The 14,050-nt window shown below is 39.1% G+C and overlaps 1 protein-coding gene across 1 annotated transcript; it reads right to left on the reverse strand.

The window, feature by feature from the left end:
- Positions 1-688: 688 nt before the first annotated feature.
- Positions 689-6,336, reverse strand: cdk7 (cyclin-dependent kinase 7). The gene is made up of 12 exons (XM_004072423.5): positions 6,184-6,336; positions 5,855-5,914; positions 5,726-5,759; positions 5,575-5,642; positions 5,331-5,399; positions 4,503-4,613; positions 4,264-4,382; positions 2,647-2,746; positions 2,491-2,577; positions 2,243-2,392; positions 1,703-1,841; positions 689-1,073 (listed from the first exon to the last, which is right to left on the reverse strand). The coding sequence occupies exons 1-12, from the start codon at positions 6,247-6,249 to the stop codon at positions 1,045-1,047; spliced, it is 1,032 nt and encodes a 343-aa protein (XP_004072471.1). The 5' UTR covers positions 6,250-6,336; the 3' UTR covers positions 689-1,044.
- Positions 6,337-14,050: the final 7,714 nt, after the last annotated feature.

Consider the following 14,050-nt stretch of genomic DNA (forward strand, 5'->3'; position numbering starts at 1 on the left):
TTGAGGTTCTCCTTAGGAGTGACCAGGTTAGACAGGATAAGGAACGAGTACATCAGAGGGACGGCTCATGTTGCCTGTGTTAGCGACAAAGTCAGAGAAGCCAGACTGAGATGGTTTGGACATGTTCAGAGGAGGGATAGTGGATATATTGGTAGAAGGATGTTGGAGATGGAGCTGCCTGGCAGGAGGGCAAGAGGACGGCCAAAGAGGAGATACATGGATGTCTTAACAGAGGACATGAAGTTGGCTAACGTTAGGGTAGAAGATGTTCATGATAGAGTGAGGTGGAAAAGGATGATTCGCTGTGGCGACCCCTGATGGGAAAAGCCGAAAGAGAAAGAAGGACAACAAATGACCAATTAGATAACCATAGCAAAAATAAGATGCTAAAAAGTCAACTAAACTCTTTATATCACTTCAAATAACTAAGTCTCTTGAATTTCTGTGTCGCTTCTGAACAACTTCATCGAGCCCGGCGTAAGACTTCTTCAGTATTAAATACTGATCCACACACATATATAGTGCCCTCTAGTGGTTGTTGCTATTTTTTTTAATTGAATCACACATAAGTCGCACCAGAGTATAAGTCGCACCAGCACGCCAAACTATGCTAAACTCTGAAAATACAGTATTTTGTATTTAATCATTTTATGTGAAGGAACTGGGGGGGAAAAAAAGACAAAGTATATTTTATCTGCTTATTTACTATTTATTGGTTTAACATAGAAAAAATAAAAATAACATCCATGTGCAGGGAGTGAGTCTGGTAGCCTACTTGTTTTAAACTCAAGTAACATTAATAAAAATATTTTATCACAGTCCCAAAGTTTAGGCATCATGAAGAACCAGAACCAACGGTTCTGACTACAGTCTCTGTTGCACCTTAGTACTGCTGGATGCTGCAGCACCTTGAGGTGTTATGCCACAGAGACAGCATCATCTGCTTTTAAGCTGCTTTCTGTTCCATCCAGGAAACAGTCCTGAGTAAAGCAAGAAGCCACATCTCGTTGTAGACATTCCCTCCCGTCTGTGAATCACTTCTGGTCAGAAAACGAGCTTCTTCTTCATTACGGCTGAAAATAAAAAAACAAACAACATGTTAAATTAATTAAAGTAAAGCATTTATAGATACAACCACTTGACATCAAGTCCGTTTTCTTTTCTATGCATTCACATGCTAAAAGTCCAGAGTTTTTATCTACAGTGTTCTTTCTGAAAGTCTCTTTGAGACAGGATAGAGCAGACCAGAGAATATGTAGTCATTATCCAAACCACAGGAGGAGCACAAAACAGGCTTTGAACCTCCCAGTTTCACCAAGAAACCAGCCCTCCCCACCACTCACTGAACTGCAGTGTTTGCTCTACCATATTCTGAACTTCTAACTTTAACTCAGCCAACACCCACTAAATGGCTGGGTTTGGTTTAGAGGTATGCTGCCTTTTAAAGGTTACCATGTGGACTGTGAGAAGCCAAACTATTTACTATTCTTTCTGAAGTTTGGGCTTTCACGGGACATTTAGGAACTCTTTTAGACCCAAACGTGCTGCTCACACCAACAGAATAAATAAATATCAAAGATATGTACAGGTGATCTTTGTTTATTACACAAATATCGGTAAATCTGGCTCAGGGTGGTCTTTAGAGGATTAAGGATGAACTTAAGACTATAAATATAAAAAGAAGTCATAAATCGATCTTTACTTGTTTCAAGGCCTTCAATTTTCCTCTTTAGCCCAACAGTTTCCTTTTCCCTCAAAGCCTCAGCCGAGCAGTTTGGTCTGGGGAGCTGTGGACCCGGTGTGGGTCCAGGCCGATTACTGAAGTACTTCATCTTTAGAGCCTGGGCAAAACAAAACAAACAACAATGGATGTACACTATATCTGCAGGTATCACTGCTGTGCCTCTCATACTTGTTTCCATATATATTATGTGTGGTTTTACAAAATAAATCCTCTCATGAAAAATCCAAAAGTGTTTTTCTGTGTCTTCATCTTTTTTGATTCTTAAAAGAAATATAAAAAGAAAACCTAATTTGACATTTACAGAATACGTTTTATTGTGAAGCCATATAATTCAGCGTAAAATAAACCTGCTACCTTTAATGAAGCATGTTCTAAAGATCTTTTATTTCTGGTTTTTAGATTTAAACAAACTTTTTTAAACAACATGATCTTAATAAAACTGGCACAATTTTTTTTTTTAAATGAAGAGGAGCAGCTGCACTGTAACATGGCATTTACCTGTGTGGCTGTGGTCCTGGTTGTGGGGTTGAAGGTAAAGAGGCCCTGTAGTAGCTCAAGTAAATCATCCCCAGCTGCACTAAATATATGTTCCAGCGGTGTGCCAGGAAATATCTTGAAGGACACAAAGTCTGGCAGACTACTCATTCCCTGCAGAGACGGTTGACAAACAGATGTTCGCAAGGAGTTTTACCTCTCTTAGGACAGTCTCATCTGATATATAAAGGAAAAAAAAAACTGAAACCAACAGGCCATGTTTCATCTGTGGCGGTTCCAAGAGCCTCGAAGATTTTGGTCAGCTGATCGAGATCAGAGTCTCCAGCAAGGAATGGTATCTGCAGAGGGGGAGACAATCATTTAATAGATCAGCGCAATGGATGGATATTTATGTGAAGTTTATGTACCCGAAGAAGCAACTCTGCCAGGATGCATCCCACCGCCCACATGTCAACGCCAACCCCATACATCCTGGCACCAAACAGGAGCTCAGGGGAGCGGTACCACCTAAGGAAGCAGTTGGGGAAAACGGAGCAAACAGTCACGTTAAGAGGAACAAAACTCTCAGATGTTTCCTCCCATTGGAGCCAAGTCTAACCGAGCAGCACTCATTTATGGCTTCTTTCCACTAGTTCATAGCTCATGGACAGCTTTCTGTTACCTCACTGGCCCACTTGTGTAACAGCTTGCAAATGAAATATTAATCAATCAAACTTTATTTATGTAGCACTTTTCATGTAAAAGTATAACACAAATCCTCCACTAATGTGTTTAACTCTGAGCAAAAATGTACAGCTGCAGCACCCCATAGATTCAAACACACAACAGCAATGGGTTCACTTAACTTTAGTTAAGTGATCAAAGGAGACAAATAATTTGATCTTTTATTTAGTAATCTAGCATTTATACTTTCATTTAACATGGAAAATCATTTCTGAAAAGAATCTGCAGTATCTGAGCAAACTCAAAGACAGAAAATGTTACGTTTCAGCTGAACTTCGACTGTGAAAGCCAGTCACAATTCAATCCCCAGAATTTAAAATATTAACATTATATTAGTCTACTCATCTGAAATATAATTTCTATCTAAATGGAAGAAAATCTTGTAATTGGTTGTAGTTTCATTTGGTGGAACTTCAGGTATAAGTTAAACTGGATGGGTTTTCTTTAGGTCAATTTGATCTTTCATTTCTTAACAACTCTTTTGAAGTGACTAAAAACCTGTCGGATTAAGATATTAAGATAAGATACAACTATTTTTATAATTTAAAAAAAAGATTATTCATTTTTCATTTAATTTCATTTTATAAATAATAATTTGAGAAAATGATCTCAAAATGACAAAAGTGTCTTAAATAAATCCAGAGGAACATTTGATGAAGTTAATGTGTGATTGACCTAATGCTGGAAGTCAGAAGCTGAGAACCATCTCACATGTGAAAAAACCTCAATAAATACATTTGTAACACAGGAAACTTTTCCCAAAAGCAGCTTTAAAGCCCAAGGCAAGAGTCATTTGGAACCGCCACAGAGGTTAACTCCATATTTTCTTTGAAAGTAAAGCTTTTGAACACATTATTTACTATTAAATAACACATTTTAACATTAAACCTACTTATATTTTATCATTTTTCTGAATGAAAACAATTTATTCTTAAAATCTTTTTTTTTAAACGTAAACATTGAGATATGAACAATATTCAGGCAGCTTTGGTCTTGCTTTTCTAAATTGCTATTAAAGAGCAAAAGAAAAGAACACAGACAAAATTTCTTATGCAAGTATTTTGTCACCTTTTTGTTGTCTATATTTCCGCAGAATACATTTCTCTGCAGACTTCCTTTACAAGTCGGTCGTCACTCTGAAGCGCATTGAGACGACTGTTGTTGTGATTTAGGGCTATATGAATAAAATTGAATCGAATTGAACTCTGCTGTGTAGCTGATGACAGCAACTCTCTCCGCTCAAAAGGTAAAAAGTAAAGCAAAAGCTAAAAATTCTTAACAGGTTCTTAGTTTGCACAGACCTGGTAACAACTTGATGTGTGTAGACTCTGTTAGGGCTCCCAAAAGCTTTGGCCAAACCAAAATCTGCCAACTTCAAGACTCCGCTACCGTCTAACAGCAAATTATTGGGTTTCAGATCCTGCAAACAGAATTAATAAATTACTTAGAATAAACAGAAAAACCAAACATTACAAAAGCATGCATACCATGAACAGTATGAAAGTATGAAAAGTAGTGTATGAAATACAAGTGCACTAACCCTATGTAGAATCCAGTGCTGGTGCATGTATTCTAATCCCTGTAGAGTCATAAGGATGTAGGCTTTGATGTTGGCTGGAGTCAGCACCAGGCTGGTGTCTTTAATGACAACCTGTTATTAAAATAAAAAGGCAGTTAGAAAGAACCTTCCTGTTTGCTCCCAAGTAATCACCATCTATTAACATTTAATAACTTATTTTAGAAGTTATTAAAATTGTTATTAAAAGAAGAAGAAAAAACAATTTTAATAACTGTAAGCCATACTGAAAATGTATTTAGATTTCTTAAAAAGTATAATAAATAAAATGACAAAGGAGACACATGCAAATCAGCTAAGATTTGACTTAAAGATCAACACAGCAGGGCCCGTATGTTTTCCCTTTGTCGAATGTTGAGAAGCAAAGGCTGTTATCTCAATCAACTCATATTACCTGAAGTAATCATGTTAAATATGACTCAAATATTCAAGGTTTTCCTAGGTTGATATAAGATATGTCTCACAGTTTCCACCCTTCCTGCTTCGCTAATGTAAGCAGCTAATGGAAAAAGCTCAATGTGAGTGAAAGGCAGAGGGATATGCCCCCCCCCCCATCTTAGACCCTAACACATCAGAAATGGGTAAAATATGAAGATGAAAAGGAAGACAAATATAAGAATATATCTTTGATTTTGATTTGAAATAGTTTATTTCAAGCAATCAAAGAAAAAATAATGCACAAAACAATACAACCAGCAGTTTTACATTCATAAAAAGATGTATTAAACTTAGGATAATTAGACAGTAAATAAAAGATTGCTTGAAAGGAAGTGGATATAGACACATTCTCACCTCTAGATCTGTTTCCATGAAATCAAACACCAGACTAATGTTTGATTTATGCCCAAATGCATCCAGCAGCTACAAGAAAGGGAAATAAAAAGCACAGTTAGCATTAGACAAAATGTTTATTCACAACTAAGCAATAACATAAGCTGCCATTCAAATGTTTTTAGTAACATGACTAATAGACAGTACAGTTCCTCTAAATTGTAATTGTGTCTGTATGTTAACAGGAGCAAATTCAGTTCAATACCCCGATGATATTTGAATGATGCAGCTCCTGCAGCAATTTGATCTCTCGGAGAGCAGTTCGATTTATACCTATATAGGTAAAAAGAAGCACAAACAGTTGAAAAAACAACACCAGCTTTGTCAGTAACGACGTGCAGAAAGGCTGCACTTACCATCTTTAGCCTCAGTTCTGTGGCCTACTTTAATCTGAAAAGTAAACAAACAAAAGATACTAGTTTGTTGATAAACAACAACCCATAATAGACCATTTAAAAAGTACAATCACCAGGAAGAGCCCGTACCTTTTTAATGGCAACTATTGTGTCAGTCAATTTATCTCTGGCTTTGTACACAGTGGCGAACTAAAGAAGGAACAAAGAACATAATGTTTAGTTTCCCAGTCTTTTTTCTTTGTTTGTTTTGTCATTGTTGCTGATAAAGTGAAAGTATTATTATTTTTTAAATGGTCTAATTGTGTTTAAATAGCAGCATGGCCAGGTTGCTTTGTTGACATTAGGCATTGGCTAATGCTAGTTAGCTTAAGAGCTTTGTCTCGGCAGATATACAATACCAATACGGCTTTAAATAAAAAAAAACAGGTTTTAAATTACCATAACAGTTTCTGTCCTACCTGACCCTCTCCGAGAAAGTCCAGTTTCTCATACCGTTTGGATCTTGTTTTCACATCCACAGACATGTTAGCTAACTGTCAGTTTCGGTAAATGACACTTCCGGTCACGTTGAGGGTCCTCACAAACTGTTTCCGGGTGAATTAGCTTTAAATAAAACAAAAGCGCCACCTGTCGATTGAATTTGTACAACACAAGTCGTTTGTTTTGGAGCGCTCTTGTGTCTTGTTTTGTTTAAACATAAAATGAGATAATTATGTCATAAAGTATGTACCACTAGTGTGTCATAATAGATAATTGAATGCTGAAATAAGGATATTAATTTATGAGGAAAAATTAAAAGCAACTTTCATAACCCAAGTTCAACTTCACCATCCACTTTGACAATGCACTACTACACAAATAAATAAAGAATGAAAAAATGTTTTTACATTAAGTAGTGAAATTAAGTTTACTACAAGTACCCATGGTCTATTCTACAAGTTAGTCAGTATATTATAGTTACATTTTTAAATACAATCTAGGGTATATATTGTAAACTTAAAATGTTCCTGAAAGACACTAAATGTTCCGATTTAGTCTGGAGAAGTGTTTAATTATTTACAATTAGTACACTGTAAGTGCAGGGTATATAGAAGACTTACTATACTCATACTTATACTCAAGTAAACTTAATTAAAAAAACCTTCAAGTCCACTATTATTTGCTAAGAGTTACGAAAATGTCCTTAATTTGGTGGAGTGACAGCACATCAGTGTAACAATCCCAACTCAGTTTTAAGATTTAAAAACTCCAGCTGCTTTTGAAAAGATCTAAAAAGATTTCAGATTTGTTTAAAATAGTTTCTATGTTTGCTTACTTGTAGCCAATCTGTCCATAATATTCAAGTGTGTTTGTCCAAAAACACAATAGGCTCATGAGTAGATTTTAATGGCTCGATGTAGTGTGCACCACGGTTACATTTCTCTCCGTTTTTTTCTTTTTGCCATGCAGTTTCTCTCTTTTTATTTTGTTTTATTTTATTTGAGCAGTTTTAACATTGGTCCCTTGAGTGCCTCTTCTGTCAGTTAGGAAGATTTTGTGATCCATGCTCCACTGAGCACATCTCTACATCCCATCTCCATTCACAGTAAGATACCCTCACATCCCAGAGGATTAGGCACGGCTTCTCTCCTTTGACCCTCCTTGTCTCCGTGCCTGCACACAGCTGCACACACAATACACACTCACAACTGATTTTCATTTTAATGTGAGGTTGACAAGAGAAGTGTGAAGGACCAGCAGGCCTGATACACCCCTCATATGCACATTCCCAGTCTGACAGCACACAGATGTGGCTGACAGTATGTGTCTTTGCAACCAAGCAGAGAGAAATAGTGAGAAGAGAAGCTTTGCTGCTGCGCTCGAGCCTTCAGTGCCTTGGTCGTCAATATTTAGGGAGAAGAGTCAGCTAAGTGCGGGGAAACTCACAAATCAGTGGTAACACGGATTTAGATGACCAGCACTAAAGGAAATGCTGATCTCCTTTCATTGTGATGGGTTTTGGGCCCTTTTCGATGTCATTTACTTCTGGGCCCTGTGGTTTGTTCCAGTAAATCTCATGATGGGCAGCGCAGCTCACAAATTGGCTGTGTGTCACACAGGCAGATGGAGAGGCTGCTGAGCTAATGTGTGTGTACGCCCCTGTTTGCAGGCAGGAGGAGAGTGAAACCACAAAGCTGTTTATCAAGCTCATAGGAAGTGGGTGTTGTTGAGCGAGGACGTGTCGCACCACCACATCCTGCTGCTGGGAAGCAGCTTCAGATGGGACAGTGTTCACACAATGTACAGTAAACAACTAATGCAGGCCAGGTGTCTTTTTTGTTGTGTGCACATTAGTGTATTCGTGGTGTGCAGCTGCCCCATGCTGTGATTGCAGAGTCGTGATCATTTGTGGGTGAGGCTGTTTGGGTGGCCGCTGCGCAAAGTTTTTTTTAAGTCACTATGAACTGTCCTCTTGGTCGCCCCCACACATGCTCAGGAAAGTCACCACCAGTGCCCACAAACCATGAATGTCTCGTCAAGATGCGTACTGCAAGCTCTACAAAACTTATTGCAGCCTTGAGTGAGTTTCTTTGGGGGGAAAAGGGACCAAAATGCATATGCAAGTCAATGCAGAGTTTCTACAGATAGGCTATTCTTTTGTGAGGCATTGTTGATTATGCACACAATTAGGAAAAAAAACAACCAAAACATGAAGTTTGAGGCTATTTCTGCATCCGTAAGCTGTGAATGATTCAGCGCTACCTCCGTTTCATACACCTGCAGAGTCTTTGTCTTTGTTGTACTCTGAGAGTCTCAGGGGAAGTGGCAACGTTCCGTCATCTGGGGAGTTTTCCCCCTTTGTTTCTCACTGACTTTTTCACACCAACACACACTCTTACACGCGTACACACACAAAAAAACACGTTTGACCTGCAAGCGCTGTTATACTAACACAACAGGATGTTGTAGGGTGTATGTTTGAGGTGTGAAGGTTCATGCATACTTACAATTATTGTCTGATTCTCAGAGCTGATTATCACTAAATGCAGGTCCCAAAAGATGCTGCGACACTTTTAATCTGCTAAATACTGAATAGCACACAGGTCAGGGATTTAAACCCTCACTAAACTTCAAGTTTACCAGAACTTTTTTGTAAATGCAAGCTTTTCTGGCATGCACCATCCAGTGTGCCCAATTCAGTTCTTGCCAGTTGAAAAGTGTGACTGTGAAGCAGACAGAAGAAGGAAACATTATCTTCCTTGCTGCTGCATGTTTACACACAGACTCATCAAAATTGATGCTGTCAGTCCTGCATTAGATCTCAGTCTGAATAAAAAAGGAGGGCAGCATTTTTTTCTTCTTCTTCTTCGTCTTGTTTTTTCCGAAATTTCCTCCGGCACTTGAAGTAATACACTTGGGTTTGTGGGCTACATCAAGATGAGTTCACTTGATAGTTGAGCTCATAGACATTATGAAAATGTCCTTATAAGCAGCGGGGGGATGGGTGCAATGTCATCTCCTCACGCAGACAGAGCCAGCAGGGAATCTACAAACAAAAGCATTTAGGTCAGCTTTGTTGCTGTCGTTGCTTCAGTCTGAATAGGTTTCTTTTTATTCCTGCATCTTCTCTTAGACATCATTATCCCTTTCATTAGAACAGTCCCTATTGCATCCCCACATGGAGTCTTGAATTATATATCTTTATTTTGTGCCTCAAAACTTGCACCGCCAACACAGACTGCAAGTTTATTTGCCACAGAAAATGGTTGGAACTGCAATGAAGGAGACGCAAAAGGGATAGGCAGAAAGTGCACGGATTGAAAACCTTGTTGCCATGAGAACAAAAATATGTCTTGAGCAACTAAGGGCAGCAGGGAGTTCAAGACAGTCATCTCTGGAAGGTAAATGAAGGCGAGTCCGTTCTGATTTGTCTGCTTGTATCAGGAGCGGGAGATTTCTCCTGCAGCGGGTTATCCACAAAGACATTGACTTCATTAACCCCGCTAGGTTGCCAAAGCCCCAGTAATCAACCTCTTCATACGTCCCATTAACTTCTTATTGTATCTGAATGGCCTTTACTTTCTGCACCCATGCACACTCACATGTCATTTCACAGTGGGCGTTTGTATCTAAGTCACAGAAGTCTGTCTGGGTTTCCTGGCCTCCCCCTTGCACGAAGACAAACTCTGCCTCAGCCAACCCCCTCACCTCCATCGGTCTCAAAGGTCCCTTGGCTGCGATGACCCCACAGCTGCCCTGTGACATTAGTGGACTCTCCGAGAAAAACCCCTCATTGATTGCACATGAGCATCTCTCTCTTACAATGTCAGCTCAAGGTTGGCACATTGACTCTCTTCCCTCAGTGCAGTCAAGTGCTGCAGCTTTGTTAATAATATCAGTGAGGAGTCTCTTTTTTTTCATCTGTGCTGACTCCACTGCTCAGATTATTCATAGAGGCAGCAAGGCTATTATTCACACTCACCTTCTGAGTCATTTGTGGTTTCTTTCTCAGTTTGAATGTTTAACACCTTCATCTCCACTCCAAACTCTTTCCACAATAACCTTCAAGTATCGGTAGGTTTCATGTCACTTTTAAGGAGGGAAGCGTGTCTTTGGCATCCCATTCATAAGGGGAAAAAAGTTCCTTTGCACCATAAAAGAAAGAGAAATGAATGAACTGGGCCAGATCTCAATCTGTAAAAGAAACCCGGTTAAAAGGCTAGATCAGTCAGAGGGGTAAATGTTTTTTGTGCAGAACTTGACGAACGATAAATGATGCAGAAGATTTCCTGTGATGGTGAATGGAGGTTGAAACGATTATTCAGATATTTGGAGCACGCAGGCAGGAACATTGCCCTGCACTGCTGTCTCCTTCTTTCCAGTCATAATTCAATATTTACAGTTTAAGCTAGGAAACTGCTCCCTTTTGGCCTCCTCTATCTGGTAACCATGGCAACAGATTTGAAAAGAGAGTGTTGTCTTTATGTGTTGGCGAGCATGTGTGCGGCTGAGTGTAATCTCTAATGATACTCTGCAGTTGATGGGTTGTTAGGGAGCAGCTGTTGACCCCTTCGATCTCAGGGGTCTTTTTGTGCACTTACCCACATCTAAAATCAATGGCTGTGGACACACTGAGACACACTATACTCTATTCTGGACCTTATTTTTGGCTCAATTTAGTCAAATTCTTATTTTGATTTACTAATTTATTAAAAAATTACTTTAAAGTTTAAATCCCTGAGCTTAATTTCGATGAACAACTGCCTCAAATGCAGAGCTTCTGACTCTTTTCTAATTCAGAAAACCGCCATCATTATGATTTACTTTATTATCTATTTTAGAGAAGACCAGGTGAAATGTTTATTTCTGAAGGTTTTTATGCTGAAAATTGAATTGATATGAATTCAAAACTCTTTACGCATTCTCTGTTGGATTGCGGACAAAAGACTGGCAAGACCGAGAAAAACCTTGACATTTTTTTCCGTAAACTCTTCAGTGCCTGGGCGATGCGTTCGGTTTTTTTTGTCATTGTCAGAAGCCAGAACTCTCTCTTCCCCTCTGGTCACCGGCAGGAGACGTCCCTAGAGCTCTAGATACTACATCTCCCAGCAACCCCAGTGCACACTTCCTGGATGCCACGCACCTGACTCTCATGTACAATCACTCAGCATACTTGAGCACTGTACCGAGCCTCACTCGGTGCAAAGTCTTGTTTGTGCCACTCTGCCTTCATTACAGAGTGATATCTGGGTCTTATCTTCTGATCCTGACCCTGTTTCTGACTGTTTGCCTGCCGCCTGCCCTGACTCTTTCCTGGATCCTGACTACCCCGTCTCGACTCTGATGCTTTCATGCCCTTTACTGACCATTGCCTGCCTGACCCTGATTTAGCTTTGTGGACTTTTAGATGAGCTAATAAACCTGCTGCGTTTGGAACCAGCTCTTGCCTGTTCTTGTGACAGTTATGCAAGTCCCAGGTATAGAGAGAATGGTCTTGTGCTTATTCCATTTTCTTATAATTGCTACAACAGTTGATCTCTTTTCACCAAGCTGCTTGCTTACTGGAGATTGGCTCATCGCAGTCTTGTTAAGGTGAAAACTATTGTTCCTGGTGTCCTTAGACAACTTTTTTGTCCTGGTGGAGAGGTTGCAGTCTAACTATTTAAGGGTGTCTTTCATAAACAACCAGCTCAAACAGGTTCCCATAATACAGGTAGTGAATGGAGGATAGATGGACTTCTTAAAGAAGAAGTAACAGGTCTGTGTGGAACAGAATTCCTGTTTTTTTTGTGTTTTTTTTTTAATGAGCAACTTATTTTCTGCACCAGTTATCACAATCAGGCAAGCATGTGACCACCCAGATGCAGGGAAGAACCACGAGTAACAGAGTTCCAAGAATTTATTATCAGAAAACTTACCACACATAGTTGGGAAAAGACATGAAGCCAAAATGAAAACCTTTAAGTACATAGAGAAAGTACATAGAGAATTTTCATATTGAAAATTTAAGAACTGAACAAGACAAGTCTTCAGAACAGGGCTAATATGCAGAGTGCAGGTGACAACAGGATCCACAGGTGAGAAGGCGGAGTTACAGCCAGCCAGCACAGAAACCCAAGAATGAGAAGAGAAAACAATCAACAAAATCATGACACTGGCATACAAATAATTTATTTAAAAATCATACAATGTGATTTCCAAGAATCTTTTTTTACTCACAGTTGAATGGGATCTGTGATGAACGCCACAGACCTCTCATTTTTACAAACAGGACAACTTGCAGAGTCAGTGACTAACAAATACTTTTTTCCCCTCTGAATCTTTCATTTGCATCTTCAAATACCATGGTTCACTGAATGAGGAAGTGGGTTCAAAGTCCTCCCTAAAGTGCTTTATTACATTCTTAGAAATGACCAATTCTACTATTCTGAGTATTTGGAAAGAACATACAGCAATGAAGCTTTTTATGAGTAATTTTGCTGGTTTCTTTGTGCAAACGTAAGTCCAGGTGTGCAACAGTCCAGAGTCTTTACTGCTGTATTTGTCATTAAAGTGCCTTCATGTGATTTCTAAATGCTCTGAAAGGCAGACAGTCTTACAAGTCCAGAAACTGTGCCAACAAACTCTAAAGTCGTGTTTTGAGTTTTCCTAAAAGAACTTGTTTGAATTTCTAGCAGTTGGAGACATCCCTGACTCTCCTTTCTGTCATGGCTCTACAGAACATTGCATTTATTTTTAATCTAAGATCAGAAAATATTATCAATCTTATTATCATCACAGAAACGTTGAGATGTTGGTATCTCTGAGGGAAGAGAATCAACCTTTGAAAAGTGAAGTAAATATTTTAGGAACATTTGCAAAACAACTTTTTACGTTGGAACATAACCCAGCAATGGACCCATCCAGGGTGTACCCTGTACCTATGCCCAACAGTGACTGGGATAGGCTCAAGCAACCCTGTGACCCTTGAAAGGGATTCGGCAGGTTTTGGAAACAGATACAGCAAACCAAGAATTTTGAGGCACTCTTAAATATAAATCTCAATAAGGTCATGCTGTAGATTTTATAAGATTTATATAAGATATATAATAGAAGTCATGCATGTTAGAATTTTTGGTTTGAAATAACAGTTTTTTTAATCATGTGGAGTCCGCAGTCAAACTTTCTGGTTGTTTAGATACTGGATTTGCAGATAGAGAAGCAGAATGCACATGTCACACATCTGCAAATGGGCAGGACTGGCATATAAATAAAGAAAATTAACAGTACGGACACCAATGGTACCTCACCAAAGTGACTCTGATGTGATATGCTCATCTTTATCAACTCCTAGTACTCATGTACATACACCAAGTCTTTGCAAACTTGATACATTTCTGCAGGGTAAGTGAATAGTGACAACTTACACAATGCAGCTTACACAGAGGATATTTGACTGCAAGGTTAGAATTGAATGTTTACACGCTGTCGAGCGCACACATTGGCACCTGGCAAACGAAATGTCGCTTTATGAGGCTCTCCGTACATTATCATGCAGATACCTAAGGCAGCACTGAGCAAATGTGGGATGAGAGGAAGAGAGGTCCTCTGACATCAACTGCAAACAGCTTGCTACTAATAAATATGTTTTTCCATGCACATTAAACCAGGAATTGCATTGAAAAACATGAGGGTAAAGTCACTTCTGACATTTTTGAACTGACGGAACAAGTGGGCCTTCTTTGTGCTTGGTGGATGAGGTTTTCCATCTTCCAGTTGTTTAACAGATCATGGGGAAAGCACAGAACACACACACATTCACACTTCATCCCACATATAAAGCCTCAAGCTGGTTTTTCTTTGAAC

Source organism: Oryzias latipes, chromosome 9 (genome assembly GCF_053564925.1).
Source record: "Oryzias latipes strain Hd-rR chromosome 9, Olatipes_Hd-rR_3.1".
Taxonomy (NCBI): Eukaryota; Metazoa; Chordata; class Actinopteri; order Beloniformes; family Adrianichthyidae; genus Oryzias; species Oryzias latipes.